The 19,324-nt window shown below is 48.2% G+C and overlaps 1 protein-coding gene across 1 annotated transcript in view; it reads left to right on the top strand.

The window, feature by feature from the left end:
- Positions 1-19,324, top strand: part of nrxn3a (neurexin 3a) — a 1,956,983-nt gene that overhangs the window by 21,760 nt on the left and 1,915,899 nt on the right. The window contains exon 2 of the mRNA XM_038773738.1: positions 12,238-13,458. Coding sequence (XP_038629666.1) covers positions 12,771-13,458 — 688 coding nt within the window. The 5' untranslated portion in view covers positions 12,238-12,770. The remainder of the gene's footprint in view (positions 1-12,237; positions 13,459-19,324) is intronic.

Raw genomic sequence — 19,324 nt, 5'->3', positions numbered from 1 at the left:
TTGTTAGGGTTAGATGTGGTGGGGTTGGAGGAGCATTGTGCAGCACAGAATGGACCTGCACAGCCGAATGGCCAGGTTCTGAGCAGTATTGAATTCCATGTAAATGAAAGATGCTCATTGGCTCTGTCAAACCTGAAAGACAACCAATAACCCTTCATAAGGTTTGGGATAAATGGATAGAGTTAATAATTGATGATTGCCTCTTCCTCTAAGACAAGATGCACGTGATTTCTGCAGCAAACGACCAACGAAACGGAGAATTCTAGAATATGTAATGAATATATAGCGTTAACTTTAAATCCCATGGTATTTTTTTATTTTCAAATTAGAGGAAAACAATCCTGCAGCCTGGATTTCATAGTTTGCACAACTGTCTTTAAAAAAAAAAATGATTGTGTAGTCATTCTCTGCCTGGAGCTGAGTGAATGTAGATTATGTGCTTAATATTCTCCAGAGAGGTACGAGTGTGATTGTCTTATATAGTCATAAATTATGAAGTCTGTCTATAAGTTCCTGGGTTATTCATCTTTGGATTACAAGGTTATTGCAACACAGAATTTACTGTAAAACGGGAGGAGGAGGAGAGGTGTGAAGCTGATGAAAGAAAGAAAAAGTAAACAAAGCACCAGAAGATGCAAAAAACATAAAAATGCAGATCATACTTTAAGTGCACAGGGGTCAGAGGTGCTGTGTGTTTTTGCTATCCTTTGGTTCTCGGGTGTTCATAATCAACACTTTGAAGCTTGTGAAGGTCAGAAACTTTTTTTGAACTCTGTGTTGTCTGGTTCAAATGAAAAGCCAGATTGGACTGGTTATCACTGTCATAATATCCACTCATGTATATAATGAGATGCAGACAGGCAGTGATTGACACTTAGGATGACCAGTAAGCATACAACACAGTACAGCCAATCACCAGACAGGACACTACCACTATAAAGCCAGAGGGCACTAGGTTTCCCGCTCTCTCGGGACCCAGCTACCGAGACAGTCAGAGTCCACGAGCTAGCAAGTGCAAACACCATGCGGTAGCTAGTAAGTCTGGTCAGACTACCACAAGGTCACCAGTCAGATCAGTATAGTGTCGACCCACAGCTGAATATGTATAGCAGTTCTATAGTTGAATAAAACAGTGTGGGATCTTCTCCAGTGTTAGACGTCTGTTTCTAACTTCCCTGCATTGAGTGCAGTCCACATCGAACCAACCTGCCTAACACGTCAATCACCAGCCTTTTGTGCAGCTGTGAAGCAGCGCCCCCTGGAACACTCACCTGTAACACGTTGGTTTCTAGCTCAGTAGCTCCCAACTATTTATATATAACAACAATAACAACTAAAAGATCAGAAGCATAGAATCCCTACAGTGCAGAAGGAGGCCATTCGGCCCATCGAGTCTGCACCGGCCCTTCGAAAGACCACCCTACCTAGGCCCCATCCCCTGCACTCCCTGTAGCCCCACCCTGAGGGGCAATATAGAATGGCCAATCTTCAGACTGTGGGCACCCTGAGGAAACCCACGCAGACAGTCACCCGAGGTCGGAATCGAACCCGGGTCCCTGGAGCTGTTAGGCAGCGGTGCCAACCTCCGTGCCTCCCCCGGGGATGAGAAAAGCTTTAGGAAATCTGGGATTCGACCCTTCGCAGGAATAATTTAATCATTTCATTCTCTTTTCAGAAGGAGGGTAACCATAAAAAACCTGGAAAATGCTTTGGGTGGCGTTGTCCCCCAGATGTTTGGACATCCAAAGCTATGTCATAAAATGACAACAGCACAGAGAGAGGTCACTGTGCCTGTGCTGTTTTGTTGAAAGAGCTGTCCAATTAGTCCTACTCTCCTCCATTCCCCAGAGACCTGCATTTTTTTCCCTTTCAAATATTTATCCAACCCATTTTTGGAAGTTATTATTGAGTCTGCTTCCGTTGTTCTTGTACATAAGATCATGATAACTTGGGGCATTAAAAAAAATGTGTTGTCCTAACCTCCCCTTTGGTTTTGTCAATGACCTCAGGTTATTTTAGGGTATTGACCTGTTTATCAGTGGAAATAGTTCCTCCTTCTTTACTCCATCAAGATTTTGAAACACCCCTGTCAAATCACCCCTTGGCTTTCTCTGCTCGATGGACTGAAATCACAGTTTCTCTCCTCGCTCCAGTGAGTTGAAGTAATTCTTCCAAGTTTCCATTCTTCAAAATTTCCTCTGTTCCCTCTTTTAGGCCTTGATATCCCCTCTAAAGTCTCCAACATGAGACTGCAGCTGAGGGGCTCACCAATGTTCCATAACGTTCACCTGAGGAAGGAGCAGTGCTCCGAAAGCTAGTGTTTGAAACAAACCTGTTGGACTTTAACCTGGTGTTGTAAGACTTCTTATTGTGCTCAGCCCAGTCCAACGCCGGCATCTCCACACCGTAACGTTTTGTCATAATTTCCTTGTTTTTATACTCGAGGCACCATTCTTAAAGCCAAGAATCCCATATGGCTTTTTAACAGGTTTTTTTGGCATGTGCTGTCACCCTCAGAGTCTTGTGAACAATCACCACGAGGTCTCTTTGTTCCTGCGCCCCAATGAAATTGTACCATTTATTGCTCTATTATTACCATCAAAAGAACTCCTCACTTCACACCTTCATCTGCCATGACTCTGCCAGTCTATCTATGTATCTCTGACACAAAAGCAAAATACTGCGGATGCCAGAAATCCAAAATAACAACGGAAAATACTGGGAGTACTTGGAGGTAGATAGAGTCTTGCTCAGCAGGAGGGTGTAAGGTTGGCAGCAGTGGGTAGAAATGTGGATTTGAGCTTACAATCAGATCATCTTATTGAATGGTGGGGCAGGCTCGAGGGGCCGAGTGGCCTGTTATTGCTGCCCCTAACTCGTATGTACTCAGCAGTCCAGGCAGTATCAGTGGATAGAAGTGGCAGAGTTAAAATCTCAGGTCAATGACTTTTCATGAGAATTGTTGATTCAAAATTAATTGACTGAAATTCTCTCTCCTCAGTTGTTGCCTTTGATGACCTGCCAAGTATTTCCATGATTTTATGCTTTTATGTACTTCTAATGTCTGTTACTATCTTCCTCACTGTTTACTACATTTATAATTTACATAGAATTTACAGTGCAGAAGGAGGCCATTCGGCCCATCGAGTCTGCACCGGCTCCTGGAAAGAGCACCCTACCCAAGGTTAACACCTCCACTCTATCCCCATAATCCAGTAACCCCACCCAACCCTAAGGGCAACTTTGGACACCAAGGGCAATTTATCATGGCCAATCCACCTAACCTGCACATCTTTGGACTGTGGGAGGAAACCGGAGCACCCGGAGGAAACCCACACACACACGGGGAGGATGTGCAGACTCCGCACAGACAGTGACCCAAGCCAGAATCGAACCTGGGACCCTGGAGCTGTGAAGCGATCGTGCTAACCACAATGCTACCGTGCTGCCCATATAAGGGTTGTATTATCTGCAAACTTAGAGATTTTGTTCTGTATGCTCAAGTCCAAGTCATCAATTTACATCATAGGGTCCTCCAAGAAAGGGCAGCATGGTAGCACAGTGGTTAGCACAGTTGCTTCACAGCTCCAGAGTCCCAGGTTCTATTCCCGGCCTGGGTCACTGTCTGTGTGGACTCTGCACGTTCTCCCCGTGTCTGCGTGAGTTTTCTCCGGGTGCTCCAGTTTCCTCCCACAGTCCAAAGTTGTTAATCCAAATCATGGGAATGGCTTAGGTTAGATGGCTAGGTCATGATAAATTGCCCTTAGTGTCGAAAAAGGTTGGGTTAGCTGGGGTTACAGGGATGGGGTGGAGGTGTGGGGATGGTGTGGGGATGGGGTGGAGGTGTGGGGATGGGGTGGAGGTGTGGTAGGGTGCTCTTTGCAAAGGCCCGTGCAGACTTGATGGGCCGAATGCCCTTCTGCACTGTAAATTCTATGAATCTATGAAAAGCTTTCCAAATTTATTGTTTTTTAAAAATTGGATTCATTGGGCCACTCTGCTGTTGTAAAACAAAATCAGATTGTTCCAATTCAGGTTCCAGTCAAACTCCAAGGCTACTTCAGTAGCATCTTCCCACACCATCTTCTGTCTAGAAAGACAAGGGCAGCAGACACATGGGATGAACATGTTTTTTTCCAGTCGCACACCATCCTGACATGGAAATATCTTGCCGTTTTTTTCTTATTGCTCAGTCAAAATTCTGAAGCTTTCTGATTGTTTGTGCACCACTTGGGCTGCAGTGGTTGAAGAAGATGGCTCGCCACTTCTTTCTTGCAGGGCATTTGAGGACAATCAATAGTTGATGACCTCGCCAGCCATTCCCATGATTTGGATGAACAAAAAAAAACACTCTCTGTTCTCTAAAACTCAAATTTGAAGTGTTTGGCAAAAGAAGCAAATGTGATGTGGGAAAATGTTTTTCACAATGAGAGTGGTTCGAGTCTGCAATGCACTTCCTGGAAATGTGGTGGAGGGATGCACGGGGATGCATAGGGCAGCACGGTAGCATGGTGGTTAGCATAAATGCTTCACAGCTCCAGGGTCCCAGGTTCGGTTCCCGGCTGGGTCACTGTCTATGCGGAGTCTGCACGTCCTCCCCGTGTGTGCGTGGGTTTCCTCCGGGTGCTCCGGTTTCCTCCCACAGTCCAAAGATGTGCGGGTTAGGTGGATTGGCCATGCTAAATTGCCCGTAATGTCCTAAAAAAGGAAGGTTAAGGGGGGGGGGGGGTTGTTGGGTTATGGGTATAGGGTGGATACGTGGGTTTGAGTAGGGTGATCATTGCTCGGCACAACATCGAGGGCTGAAGGGCCTGTTCTGTGCTGTACTGTTCTGTGTTCTGTGTTCTGGCTGTTCAATCGAGGTGTTCAAGAAGACATTAGATCAGGGGTGGGCAAACTTTTCCGTGCAAGGGCCACATTCAGAAATTCACAATTTTAAAGGGCCGCATAGTAAAATATTTAATATTTTAAATAGCCAAAATAAAAGGTCTTTAAAGAAAAAAAAGCACACTTATTTGAAAAACAAAGTAACTCAGTAAGTAACAGAACAATGTCAATGAGAATGATGCATCTGACTGCAGTCATTTACCAGTTTGTTGAAATCAGGTGTCGAGTTGCTTGTGCTGATCCTTAACACTGACAGAAGCACAGCCCAGCCGAGTCAACGATAAAAACGCGCGTAGTGGGGTGGATGAGTGGGGCTGCCTTATTGGTCGGTTTAGTTGAGTGTGCGACCAATAGGAGTCCAGGTTACAAACAATAATAAGGCTTATTGTTTGTAACCTGGACTCCTATTGGTCGCACACCCAACTAAACCGACCAATGAGACAGCCCCACTCATCCACCCCACTACGCGCGTTTTTATGCAGCCCGCCAATGAGGTGCCCGGAATCATAACTGGCATTTTTGAAAAGCCACCAGGGAAAAGCCGCTGAAGTAAATGCGCTTATTCAATAAGCGCATTTACTTCAGCGGCTTTTCCCCGGCGGCTTTTCAAAAATGCCGGTTATGATTCCGGGCACCTCATTGGCGGGCCGCATAAAAACCTTTGTCGGGCCGCATGCGGCCCGCCGACCGTAGTTTTCCCACCCCTGCATTAGATGATTACTTGAATAGAAACCATGCGCAGCGGTACGGGGAAAAGACAGGAGAATGGCATTAATTCATGATGCACATTTGGAGAGCTGGTGCATACACAATAGACCAAATGGCCTCCTTCTGCACTGTAACAATTGTGATTCTGAAATAAGGCACTACTTTAAAACCTGTCTCTCCAACCAAGCTTCCGCCCCAATATCTTCTATGGCTCTTTGTCAATTTCTGTTTGATTACATTTCTGTGAAATGACCTGCAATGCTATCTCTACCCATTTAAAGAAAGATACTAGGAATGATGGACTTCAGGTATATGGAGAGATTAGAGTAGTTAGGATTGTTTTGCTAAAAGCAGGAAAAGGTAAAGGAAGTTGTTCAGAATTATGCAGTATTAAATTTCTACAATAAAAAGACACAAATCACGTGTAACGGATTGGATAAACAGGTGGTGGGTTAATTTATTCAGACTAGGAACAAGGGAACATATAGACATGGATAGAAAATGTGAAGACCCAGCAGAAGAGCTGTCTGCCTGTGCTCTGCTCGAAGCAAAATTGAAACTAAAATTGAATTTCACGACACACTTCCTTTCTTAGTGATGTCGTGCTGCAATCCCTTGAAGCAGTGGTGGACAACCTGTGGCCCTGGGACCACCTATGGCCCATTTGGAGTCGAAGTGCGGCTCCCACGAGATATTGTGTTGACTATTACCCACGCGCAGGGTTGCCACATTCTGCTGATTTTCGTCCATGTGTTTCTTTTCCTGCCAGTATGACTGAAGTTATAGTATGTGAAGCAAGGGCAAGTAAACTGAGGTGTACGTTGATTGTATTTAATCTTATGTTGTATTGTCTGCAAACTTAGAGATTTTGTTCTGTGTGCTCAAGTCCAAGTCATCAATGTACATCATAGGGTCCTCCAAGAAAGGGCAGCATGGTAGCACAGTGGTTAGCACAGTTGCTTCACAGCTCCAGAATCCCAGGTTCGATTCCCGGCTTGGGTCACTGTCTGTGTGGACTCTGCACTTTCTCCCCGTGTCTGCGTGGGTTTCCTCCGGCTGCTCCGGTTTCCTCCCATAGTCCATAGATGTTAATCCAAATCATGGGAATGGCTTAGGTTAGATGGATTGGTCATGATAAATTGCCCTTAGTGTCCAAAAAGGTTGGGTTAGCTGGGGTTACAGGGATGGGGTGGAGGTGTGGGGATGGGGTGGAGGTGTGGGGATGGGGTGGAGGTGTGGGAATGGGGTGGAGGTGTGGGGATGGGGTGGAGGTGTGGAGATCGGGTGGAGGTGTGGTAGGGTGCTCTATGCAAAGGCCGGTGCAGCGAGTGGGTAACCCATCAAGCGAGTGGGTAATCAGAGGACACAGATTTAAAATAATTGACCAAAGGATCAGAGAGTGAGATGAGATTTTTTCTTTAATGCAATGTGTTATTATGATCTAGAATGCATTGTGTGAAAGAAAGTAGTGAAAGCTTTTTGAATGGTAACTTTCAAAAAGAAATATGTAGGCTGTGGCTGCCAGCGCAGGCTCGAGGCTGGCAATTCTGGGGTGAGTAACTCTCCTCCTGACTCTCCAAACCCTTCCCGCTATCTGTCTACAAGGCACAAGCCAGGAGTGTGATGAAATACTCTCCACTTGCCTGGATGTCCTCTGAGAACCGGTTGAGGACTCTGGGTCTGTACGCGTTGGAGTTTAGAAGGATGAGACGGGATCTTATTGAAACTTACAGGATACTGCGAGGCCTGGATAGAGTGGACGTGGAGAGGATGTTTCCACTTGTAGGAAAAACTAGAACCAGAGGACACCTTCTCAGACTAAAGGGACGATCCTTTAAAACAGAGATGAGGAGGAATTTCTTCAGGCACAGTGTGGTGAATCTGTGGAATTCTTTGCCGCAGAAGGCTGTGGAGGCCAATTCACTGAGTGTCTTTAAGACAGAGAGAGATAGGTTCTTGATTAATAAGGGGATCAGGGGTATGGGGAGATGGCAGGAGAATGGGGATGAGAAAATATCAGCCATGATCGAATAGCGGAGCAGACTCGATGGGCCGAGTGGCCTAATTCTGCTCCTATGTCTTCTGGCCTTCTGGATGAGTGCAGCTTCAACATCACTCAAGAAAATTGACTCCATCCAGGACAAGACTTGATCACCTTCAACATTCACTCCCTCCACTAACCGATACACAATGGCGGTAGTGGGTACCATCTGCAAGATGCACTGCAGAAACTTACCAAGGATCCTTCAACACTGTGGCTGTACCTACACCATATGGACTGCAACGGTTGAAGAGATAGCTCACCACTGCGTTCTCAAGGGCAATTAGGGATGGGCACAAAATGTTGGCCTAGCCAGCGACACGCACATTCTGTGAAATAAATTTTAAAAAATACTTGTAAAGGAGCCATTGTTTCAAGGGGGTTGGAGTATAAGAGTCGGGAAGTCTTGCTGCAGCTGTACAAGGTACAGGTGAGACCACATCTGGAATACTTTGTGCAGTTTTTGTCCCCTTCGTAGAATTATAGAATTCACTCTCCAGAAGGAGGCCATACAGCCCATCGAGTTGACACCAGCCCTTGGAAAGAGCACCCTACTTAAGCCCACACCTCCACCCTATCCCCGCAACCCAGTAACCCCACCAAACCTTTGGACACTAAGGGGCAATTCCGCATTGCCAGTCCACCTAACCTGCACATCTTTGGACTGTGGGAGGAAACCGGAGCACCCGGAGGAAACCCCCGCACACACGGGGAGAAAGTGCAAACTCCGCACAGACAGTGACCCAAGCGGGAATCGAACCCGGGTCCCTGGTGCAGTGAGGGCAGCAGTGCCAACCAATGTGCCACCGTTGGTTGTCCCTTGTTCAAGGAAAGATATTATTTAATTGGAGCCGGTTCAGAGAAGGTTCACGAGGATGATCCCCGGTATGGAGGCATTGTCTTATGAGCAAAGGTTAAACAGGTTGGGACTCTACTCATTGGAATTTAAAAGAATGAGAGGTGATCTCTTTGAAACATGTCGGATTGTTAAACGGCTTGACAGGGTAAACACTGAGAGGATGTTTCGTCTCATGCGAGAGTCTCTAGAACCAGAGGGAATGGTCTCAGAATAAAGGGGTGTCAATTTAAGACCTAGGTGAGGAGGAACTTCCTCTCTCAGACGGTTGTGAGTCATTGGAATGCCTTACCACAGAGAGCTGTGAGGGAGGAGTCCTTGTGTATGTTTAAGGCTGAGATAGATAGATTCTTGATCAGCAGGGGAATCAAGGGTTGCAGGGAAAGGGCAGGAAAGTGGATGTGAGGAATGTCGGATCAGCCATGATCCTATTGAACAGCAGAGCAGGCTCGAGGGGCTGAATGGCCTAATCCTGATCCTATTTCCTTTTTTAATAAACATTTTATTGAGGTATTTTTTGGTTTTGCAACAATGACAAAATAAACAATATACACAAGTCTATAAACATACTGCAAAAAAAAAGCCTGCTACCTCACTTGCAGGTCCCACCTTCATTGACCCCCTACTCTAAACTAAATTAACCCACGCACCCCCCCCCCCCCCCCAACCCCTCCGAACTTCTGCTGACGATTAATTTTCTGCAAAGAAGTCAACGAATGGGCTGCCACCTCCGGGTAAACCCTAACAGTGACCCTCTCAGGGCGAACTTGATTTTCTCCAGACAGAGAAAGCTAGCCATGTCCGATAGCCAGGTCTCTGACTTCGGGGGCTTTGAGTGCCTCCAAGCTAATAGTATCCATCTCCGGGCTACCAGAGAGGCAAAGGCCAGAACGTCTGCCTCTTCTCCTGGATTCCCGGATCTTCCGACACCCCGAAAATCGCCACCTCCGGGTTCGGTGCCACCCTTGTTTTTAACACCATGGACATGACATCTGCAAACTCCTGCCAGAACCCTCTGAGCTTTGGGCATGTCCAAAACATATGAACATGGTTCGCTGACCGCCCCCCCGCACACCTTGCGCACCTATCTTCTACACCAAAGAACCTGCTCATCCCGGCCACTGTTATGTGAGCCCAGTGAACGACCTTGAACTGTACCAGGCTGAGCCTGGCACATGTTGTGGACGCGTTGACTCTACTCAATGCGTCCGCCCAGAGACCATCCTCTATCTCTCCTCCTAACTCCTCCCCCCATTTGCGTTTCTGCTCCTCAGTCTGCATGTCCTCTGACCCCATGAGCTCTTTATAGATGTCAGAGACCTACCCATCTCCCACCCACACTCTGGAAACTTCCCTGTCCTGTATCCCCCTTAGTGGTAGGAGCGGGAAGGTTGAAACCTGTCTACGTAGGAAGCCTCGCACCTACACCTAAATTCGTTTCCCCTCGCCAATCCGAATTTCTCCTCCAGCTCCCTCAAGCTAGGAAAGCTCCCTTCTATAAACATATCCCCCATCCTCTCAATTCCTGCTCTCTGCCATCTCCGAAATCCCCCGTCCACCTTTCCCGGGGAAAACCGGTGGTTATTGCAGATTGGGGACCAGACCGATCCCTCTGCTCCCACATGCTTCCTCCATTGCCCCCAGACCCTCAGGGCCGCCACCACCACAGGCTGGTGGAGTACCGTGCCGGCAGAAACGGCAGAGGCGCCGTTATCAGCGCCCCCAAACTGGTGCCCTTGCATGAAGCCGCCTCCATACGCTCCCATGCCAACCATCCCCCCACCACCCACTTCCTGATCATGGCTCTGTGGTTAACAAACTGAACTCCGCCTGTAGTCTCTGCCGTTCCCTTAGAAACTCTGCCTCGGGGTCTCCGTTTACCTCCTGTCGACCTGTAGTATCTCCTTTACCAGTCGGTCCGTCTCTGTCTTGTCTACCTTCTCCATGTGGGCCCGTATCGAGATCAGCTCCTCTCTAACCACCACCTTCAATGCCTCCCAGACCACCACTGCTGAAATTTACCTCCAGGTAATTCTGAATACATTTCCTCAACCGCTTGCACAATCCTCGTCCGCTAAAAGTCCCACATCTAACCTCCAGTACAGGCACTGATTACTGTCTTTACTAACCTGTAGGTCAACCCAGTGCGGACCATGGTCTGAGATTGTAATTGCCGAGTAACCCGTGTCCATCAACCCCGTCTGTAAAGTCCTGTTCAGAATGAAGAAATCGATCCGGGAGTACACTTTATGCACGTGTGAGTAGAAGGAAAACTCCTTAACTCTTGGCTGCACAAATCTCCATGGATCCCCCCCCCCCCCCCCCCATCTGCTCCATGAACCCTTTTAGCTCCTCAGCCATTGCTGGCACCCTGCCAGTTTTTGAGCTTGACTGGTCTAAACCAGGGTCAATAACTGTGTTGATGTCCCCTCCCATGACCAGCTTATACGAATATAAGTCCGGTATCTTCCCAAGCATCCTCTTTATAAACTCCCCATCGTCCCAGTTTGTCGCATACAAATTTATTAAAGCCATCTGCACCCCCTCCAATTTCCCACTGACCATAATGTACCAGCCTCCCCCATCTGAAGCTATTCTACTTGCCTCAAGCACCACTCGCTTGTTGATCAGGATTGCGACCCCTCTAGTCTTTGAGTCCAGTCCCGAGTGGAAAACCTGTCAGACCCAACCTCTCCTTAACCTAATCTGGTCAGCTACTCTAAGGTGCGTCTCCTGCAGCATTAGCACGCCTACCTTCAGTCCCCTCAGATGTGTGAACACGCGTGCCCTCTTGACCGGCCCATTGAGCCCTCTTACATTCCAGGTGATCAGTCTAGTTGGGGAGCTCATCGCTCCCCCCCCCCCCTCGCCGATCAGCCATCCCCTCTCTTGGGTCAGTCTGATCCTATTTCTTATGGTCGTATTTGTGGGGCCACAGGGAAAGAGCAAGCAAGTGGGTCCACTTGTGATGCACAATCAATGGACACAAAACGTAGGTGAAGTCCGGAACGAAAGGCTTTAATCAGCAAGAAGTGAGCCCGGCAGCAGACGTACAGAAAATGGCCTGGCTGCAGGGGGACACGGGTTCTTATACCCCGCCTCGTAGGCGGAGCTACCTTCCTCTTAGCCAATATGAATACGGAGAACACGATACTTGGACCAATGGGCAGCGATTCCTCTGCACCAATGGCAGCTCACACTCCCAGGTACCGGAATACCCCTAGTCATACTACCACAACTTGGGAGCTCTTTCAAAAGGTGGCCCGAAGCAGAGTGAACTGAATAGCTTCCTTCTGTGTGTTGCACATTGGCTGTTGAGTCTAAATGGAGTAAGACTCATTTGTGGTATCAAGAGTCCGGTTTGGAAAGCATTTGGTCAACCTTGCACTTTTTGGGTGACTTCAGAGACCTGTGGCCGAGATTATTTCTTACGGTTTTGATGAAACAAATATTTCTATGCACGAGGTTTACCAGCCTCAGACCAGAATGTGCCACGTTACAGCAGCATTAGTGAATTACACACATTTATGTTGGTATCCACAGAGATTTGAGTATTTTCCACAAATTGCATTGTTCCTAATGAGTTCATGACACAGAGGGGCTGTTTGCTAATCCCAGATACATTTGTTGGTTCCTAAAATGGACGTCTTTAAACTATTGTCTGAGCTAAAGAGATTAATGCATAAAAATTGTGTATTTTCCTGCTTTTTAATGGCATGTTTTTTTTTACAATTTCATTTTGCAGGGTGTCACAGCGGCGATTCGGCTCTGGGAGCGCATTGGAGAGTCATGTGGCGGCTGTGTGTTGCGGCAGAGGGATTGAGAGAGCGACACCGGGATTGATCTGTGCACCCCTGGCAAAAGTTCAACAAAAAAACACGGGTATAATCTCAGCCCTCCGCTGTAGATGGCAGAATTACCCTCAGGAGCCTACAGGTTTCAGTGAAATCCCAGCTCTGGTCCTGCCACCCATCGGAAGAGCTTGAGGCACATTCTGAATTTCTCACCGTCTCTCCTTGGGGAACAGCTGCTGGTGCCCTGCTTGACCACCGCTTCAGAGGCTGGGGATTAGAGGCCACCCTGGGTCCTGGCTGTTGGGTGAACTGCTTTGATTTGACTTGAACTGGCGGGTTCGATGCTCAGCCCAGCTCTCAAATGAGCATTTCTGTCATTGTGGATTTGATGTTGCTGCACTTTCCCTGAGCAGGGATATAATTTATCCCCCTCCCCAGTCGTGTCTGTGTGTGTGTGTGTGTGTCGACCCTCTCAACCCTCAGCATGGATTCCTTCTGCTTCATCCTGGCGCTTGGCTCCTTGGCAGGCCTGTGCCTGGGGATGGAGTTTACAGGTTCCCCCGGCTTGTGGAGCCGCTTCTCTCGCTGGGACGCGAGCACCAGGAGCGACCTGAGCTTCCAGTTCAAGACGGGACTCTCCAGGGCCCTGCTGCTGTACCTGGACGATGGAGGCTACTGCGATTTCCTGCAGCTGGCCTTGGAGGGAGGGAAGGTCCAGCTCAAGTTCAGCATCGATTGCTACGAGGCCTCCATCCGCATGGAGAGCCGGCAGGTAGACGACAGCAAGTGGCACTTTCTGATGGTCAGCCGCAACAACCTGCGGACGGTGCTAGTGCTGGACGGGGACACGCGCTCCGCCCAGGTCAAGCCCCAGAGGCAGTACATGAAGATCGCCAGCGACCTGTTCGTGGGGGGGCTCCCGCAGGATATCCGAGAATCCGCCTTAACGTCCACCACGGTGCGGAGCGAGCCTCCCTTCCGGGGATTTATCGAAGACTTGAAGTACGGGGACTCGGCGCCAGTGCTGCTGGAGAGTCAATGGGTGAAGCTCGAGAAGGAAGGCATCTGCACGGAAAACCCTTGTGAGAACGGTGGAGTTTGCTCGTTGAGAGAAGGGGAGGTGACCTGTGACTGCTCGAACACAGGGTACCTGGGGCTGCACTGCACTGAAGGTGAGCAAAATCTCTTTTCCAGCTCTTTCCCAACTTGCAACCTCTGAACTTTGAGCAGGAATTTCTGGAATAACATTTTTTTCTCTTCATTTTGTTTAACCTCAACTGATTGAATTTGTGGTTCGCCCATGATGGGTTGAGCCAGCGAGAGATGCCGAATCCACGCCCACACCAGGTTAGCCTCCGGTTCCCTCACATTCCAACATGTGCTGCACAGTAAGAAGTCTTACAACACCAGGTTAAAGTCCCAACAGGTGAGTCTCACCTGAAGCAGGAGCTGCACTCCGAAAGCTCGTGATTCCAAATAAACCTGTTGGACGTTAACCTGGTGTTGGAAGATTACTTACAGTACCCACCCCAGTCTAACGCAGGCATCCCCACAACATGTGCTGCAGTCAAAGAACAAAGAAAAGAACAAAGAAAAGTACAGCACAGGAACAGGCCCTTCGGCCCTCCAAGCCCGTGCCGACCATGCTGCCCGTCTAAACTAAAATCTTCTACACTTCCTGGGTCCGTATCCCTCTATTCCCATCCTATTCATGTATTTGTCAAGATGCCCCTTAAACGTCACTATCGTCCCTGCTTCCACCACCTCAACCAGCAGCGAGTTCCAGGCACCCACGACCCTCTGTGTAAAAAACTTGCCTCGTACATCTCCTCTAAACCTTGCCCCTCGCACGTTAAACCTATGCCCCCTAGTAATTGACCCCTCTACCCTGGGGGAAAGCCTCTGACTCTCCACTCTGTCTATGCCCCTCATAATTTTGTCGGCCTTTATCAGGTCGCCCCTCAACCTCCGTCGTCCCAGTGAGAACAAACTGAGTCAGGGTGGCGGTAGTCAGGACAAGTTAAACACCTGGAATTGAGGAGAGAGGACACATGACCTTTTGAGCCCCACCCTCAGTTACCAAACAGCAACCTTTGACAGCAGGGCTGACGCCATCGGTGGAGAGAGTTCACCTCAGCCGCCGCTCTCACCACAGAGGCTGTCAGCCCTGCTGAGATTGTCCAGTATTTTCTGCTTTTGTTTCAGGTTCCCACATCCGCAGTCTTTTCCTTTTGAGCAACCTCTGTCCGCTCGGTGAGCAGGAGGTGATGTTGGTCCCTGGCAATTCTCCCAGTTCACTGCCCAAAAATGAATAATGGCTGCTTGAGGTGTCGCAACCACAGGGCATCCAGCAGCCACACAGGGCAGGCAAGAAGATTGGCAGGAAAACATCGATCCTTATTCCGTAACCCGACAAGTTTCAATGGCATTTTAAAAAATAATAATTTTCGAATGTATTCACCAATATATAAGTGGAATTGACACCAGGTGAGGGAGCAAAAGGGTGATGTTTCTTTGTTAAATTCCCCTCCCAAAGAATTGACAAACATCCAATTCAGCTTCATGTGTTATTGAGCATTCCAGAACAGCATTTTCAGGTGTATATGTCTGGCTCGAAATCGAAACCGAATTGTTACATGTTTAAGCGTTGATTTCAATGTTGTTTTTAACGACTGTGGAGCGCTGGAAGCGGGACATTGTACACTTTTCAATTTTTTCGCGAATGTGCAAACGATAGGAGAATGTTAACACTTTCAGTGTGCGGGCGTTCCTCAACGCATGTTTAATTCTAATTCTAACTGAATTGCATCATTTCAGCTGGCAAGACCGGACATGAACATTGAATCATCGACCACCGTCAGGAGGTCACTCTTGTGTGTACGCTTGGTGTTGTGTGGAAGCACTGGCCTAGTTAGCAGGCTTCTATTAGTGTTTTGTGATTCATGCATCGCAGGAGATGGGTGCTGCTCCCAACATTTGTGTCGTTGACATGCCTTCTCTTCAAAAGGGGATCGGCAGAATGTTTTTCAGCTGTGATTGAGTGTGTCTACCTCGAACCTCATTCTAGCTTCTCGAGGGTTTTTTAAAAATCTGTTTAATAATCTCTCTCTACTCGCTTCAACACTTTATGCGGTAATCTGCAAAACAATTTGACCAGATTTAACTTGTTAAAAGTTGAACTTCAAGGATTTTAAAAAAATAAGTGGCTATAGAGGTACCTTGTGGCACAAGGGGGTGTGACTACAATGAAGTGTTATTGTCTCTGGTTATCATTTGTGCCTCGCCACACGGCGAGTTCAAGATCTTCGCCCCCAAGCACCTTCACTAGGTTTAGAAGCACTTTCTCCAAGGGAGAGGGAATTGACTGGAATAAGGGTCTTTTGCAGCACGGCGGACGTTCCAGCGCGACCCCTGTCCCAGCAGCTGACGATTGATCACACGGGTGGAACTTCAGCGAGTCACAGCCCCTCTTATTCAGCAACATGCACTACACCAGGTTCAAAGGTGATCACAATACCCCCCAAATATATATTTTTAAAAGACACCCCTTTTGGAAGAAGAGGGGTAACTATCAATGTTATTAATCTAACCATTATGCATTACAAACGTTGCTTATTTTCCACAAATACTGAGGAAATATACACCTGTCTCAAAAAATGTTATTGCAGGCGCCCAACTGCCTATCCAGCCGTGTTTCTGTTGCTCAGTTCAGCAAACACGAGAGGGTTCGGCGATTGCGGAGGGAAGTTACTTTTTTCCCCCCCTCTATCTCTCTCTAAGGGGTAGCAAAAGTCCAAAAAAAAAAGAAAGTTCATCATTGAAAAAAAAAATGGTAGAATTGGTAAAGATTGGGAACAGTAAGGTTGTGAGTGTGGTTTCCCAGGTAACCTTCATGGCAGACACTTCAAAGGGCACCATTATAGTCTCTGGGGGAAACTTGCTGCGACTTTCCCGGAGGACCGAAACCGTTTGGTGAAACTTAACCCTCCAGCACTTTTTCCTCGCAATCATAAGGGTTGAATTGAAACCTCGTGAGAATACAGCTAGCTCTCATTGCAACTAAAAGTTGAGGTTAAAATGTGCACTGTACAGGAGCTGTTTAAATAGGGCTCGTAAAGTGTTTATTTTCTGAAGATAGTAATGATGCTGCGAGGCGTGTATCTTTATAGTTAGGTCGGCATCTGGGCACAGAAGCACTTTGGGGCAGTGACACTAATGACTGCAGATAATTTAGAAGCACTTATCAATTCATACTTGATCAATATTTAAAAGTTATTATCCGGGAGTTTCAGGCAAATTGGTCCAACAATTTGTGCTTCTAAATTGCTTTCATGGATTTCTTCCCATTTGCTCACATTCACAAATAATTCCACTTTACCACTTACACGGTCAATACATCCCAGAGTACTGACAGACCAAAACTTTTATCTTTTGTGTGTCGTGGACCATTCAGGCAACACCTGGTTAGTTCTGTTTCTCAAGTGATTAAAAATCAATAGCACTTTCAACATGCCCAAGTTTAAACTGATTGCAACCCTTCCTGGGAACAGCGTAACAGAAGCTCCCCGAATACTGCTGAAAAGTCACCAAAGGCTTCCCCTTTGTTAATGACCTATTTAGGTGGTAGATTTTAGCCATGATGTGGAGATGCCGGCGGTGGACTGGGGTGGGCACAGTAAGACGTCTTACAACACCAGGTTAAAGTCCAACAGGTTTAGTTGGAATCACTAGCTTTCGGAGTGTAGCTCCTTCGTCAGGTGCGTGAAGGAGATGAAGGAGCTGCGTTCCGAAAGCTAGTGGTTCCAAATAAACCTGTTGGACTTTAACCTGGTGTTGTACGACTTCTTACTGTGGTAGATTCGGACGGGGGGGGATATGGAGTATCCAACTGAAAAGTCCACCCACACATCTGGCCCGACCAGAAACGTGGCCAATCCTCAGCAGTAATGCATTGGGGGTGGCCTTAATATGGGCAAGAGTGGCACCTCGGTTCCACGGGGACAGGGACCCAAAATGGAAAAAAAAAACAGTTGGGACCGATATTATTATTTTACCTTTTTACTGCTTTTAACCTTTTGGGAAGCCCCGCCCACGAGATCTGCCAGGCAATCTGATTGGCCAGCATTCCTGTCATCTCAGCAATGTTAGGAGAGTGATGGCCACTGCTGATTGAGGCTTCAAATAGTCTGAAGAAAGAGATCCTGGACTGGAGGCGAGTCCGGGGATTTTGGGTGAATGTGGCAGGGAGATGGTTGGGTGGGGATGGTGGGTTGTTTGAGGGTGGGGGGGGGGGGGGATTCGTTCCACCATGAGATGGGTACCTTGTTGGGCACAGGGGACCTTCCCCTACCTCCCCCCCCCAACTTTCCTGCCCACCAGCAGCCATACAGTGACATCTGCCGGGTTGTTTGCCATGCTCCTGCCTTCTACCACCGACCAAGAAGTTGTGGCAGAGATTAAATGAAGTCCTTCAGTGTGTTACAATTCCAGTTGCTGTAATAATTGGATGGGAAGATCCCAGAATGGAACCATGCCTCAAAAGACCATCTGCGGGATTCTCCGTCGGCGGGTTCCTCCGCTTCGCCGGCAGCGCACCCACGCCTGCGGGTTTCCCGATGGCTTGGGGTGGCCACAATGGGAAACATCATTGGCCGGTTGGCTTCACAGAGAATCCCGCCCCATAGTTTTTCCTTTTTGTTTTAGAAAACATGGAGGAACAGAGTCATGGGACCACTAATTACTTTTAACAACAAGAGAAAAAAATTCATTAAAAATGGAAAAATTGGATTCTGATACAATACTCCTTGACTCCCGCCCCCCCCCCCCCCCCCATTAGTTTAAAAATTCCACTCACCGATCACAAAGTACCTCTGAAACTCCCAATCGTCTCATTAACACACAAAGTCCCTTTTAAGCACTCAAGATGACTGTGGGCAAATACACTCTCCCCTCTGAATCCCAAGTGAATGTTTGTGGATGTCTCATCAGACTCTCCCCAGATTATTACCACATGAGAGTTTCCAAACGCCACTCCCAAAAATACACATTTTTAAATCTTTGTTCACAATAATACTTTTAGATTGAGGCACCCTTTCAAAATGGCGGCCGGTCTGACTGGCGAGTTTAGTTCCCCACCGCAGAAAGACATTCTAAATGTGGGGTTGACCGCTGAGAGACTTCCCAAAAGCCTGAAAAAATGATGAAGTGTGGGTGGGTACAGGTCTGGGTGTCTGCCGAAAGCCAGCTGGGGTCTCCTTGCCAAACCTGTCCACAATGACACATAGGATGAGGTTCAGTGACCGTGTGTCTGGCGTGGATCCTGGAGCAACAGGTGAATCCCATGAGAACCCAAATGGGGCCTCCTGCCAGGCGTTGGGCGGACTGTGAGTCATCTGACTTGCTCCGCCCACCGCAAATTGGATCTTGCAATCGCTGGACGTGATTCAGACCTGCATATTTAAACAAACCGCTTTTACCCAATGCCTGGGAGTCAACAGCCGCGCCTCCTAGACCTTGGCAGGGTGCCGTTTAACAACTAGTTTCCGCAAACATAGACAAGGTGTGACTACCTTGGGGGGGGGGGGGGGGGGGAGGGGGTCTCGCCAGCCATTAGACCCCCGGGTGGTCGGGGTCTAGGCAGTGTAATACCGTGGCACTCCCCCGGCACCCTGGCAGCACCATCTGTGCACTCTGGCATTGCCAGGCTCGTGGCACTGCCAGGGTACTGGGGCACTGCCAAGGTGCCAGGCTGGAAGTGCGAAGGTTCCAGGTTGGCACTGCCAGAAGTCGGGCCCGGGTGGGGGTGGGGGTGAGGGGTTGGTCCAATGGCCTCGAGAAGGTTGGAGGGTGTGAAGGGTAGAATCCTGAAAACTGGGTGGAGGGGAGGGTGCTGAAAGAGGGGAGGAGGTGTCTAGAGAGTGGGGGCTGCCTTCCAAAATGGCAGCCCGATCAGCGAGGAGCCGTTCCGGTTGGCGAGCTCCGTGCGCCGGTGCAGGACGGCTGCCTAAGTGTGGCCTCAATGGGGAGAAACATATATAG

This window comes from Scyliorhinus canicula, chromosome 2, assembly GCF_902713615.1.
Source record: "Scyliorhinus canicula chromosome 2, sScyCan1.1, whole genome shotgun sequence".
NCBI lineage: Eukaryota > Metazoa > Chordata > Chondrichthyes > Carcharhiniformes > Scyliorhinidae > Scyliorhinus > Scyliorhinus canicula.
This window is presented reverse-complemented; position numbering and strand designations above follow the sequence as displayed.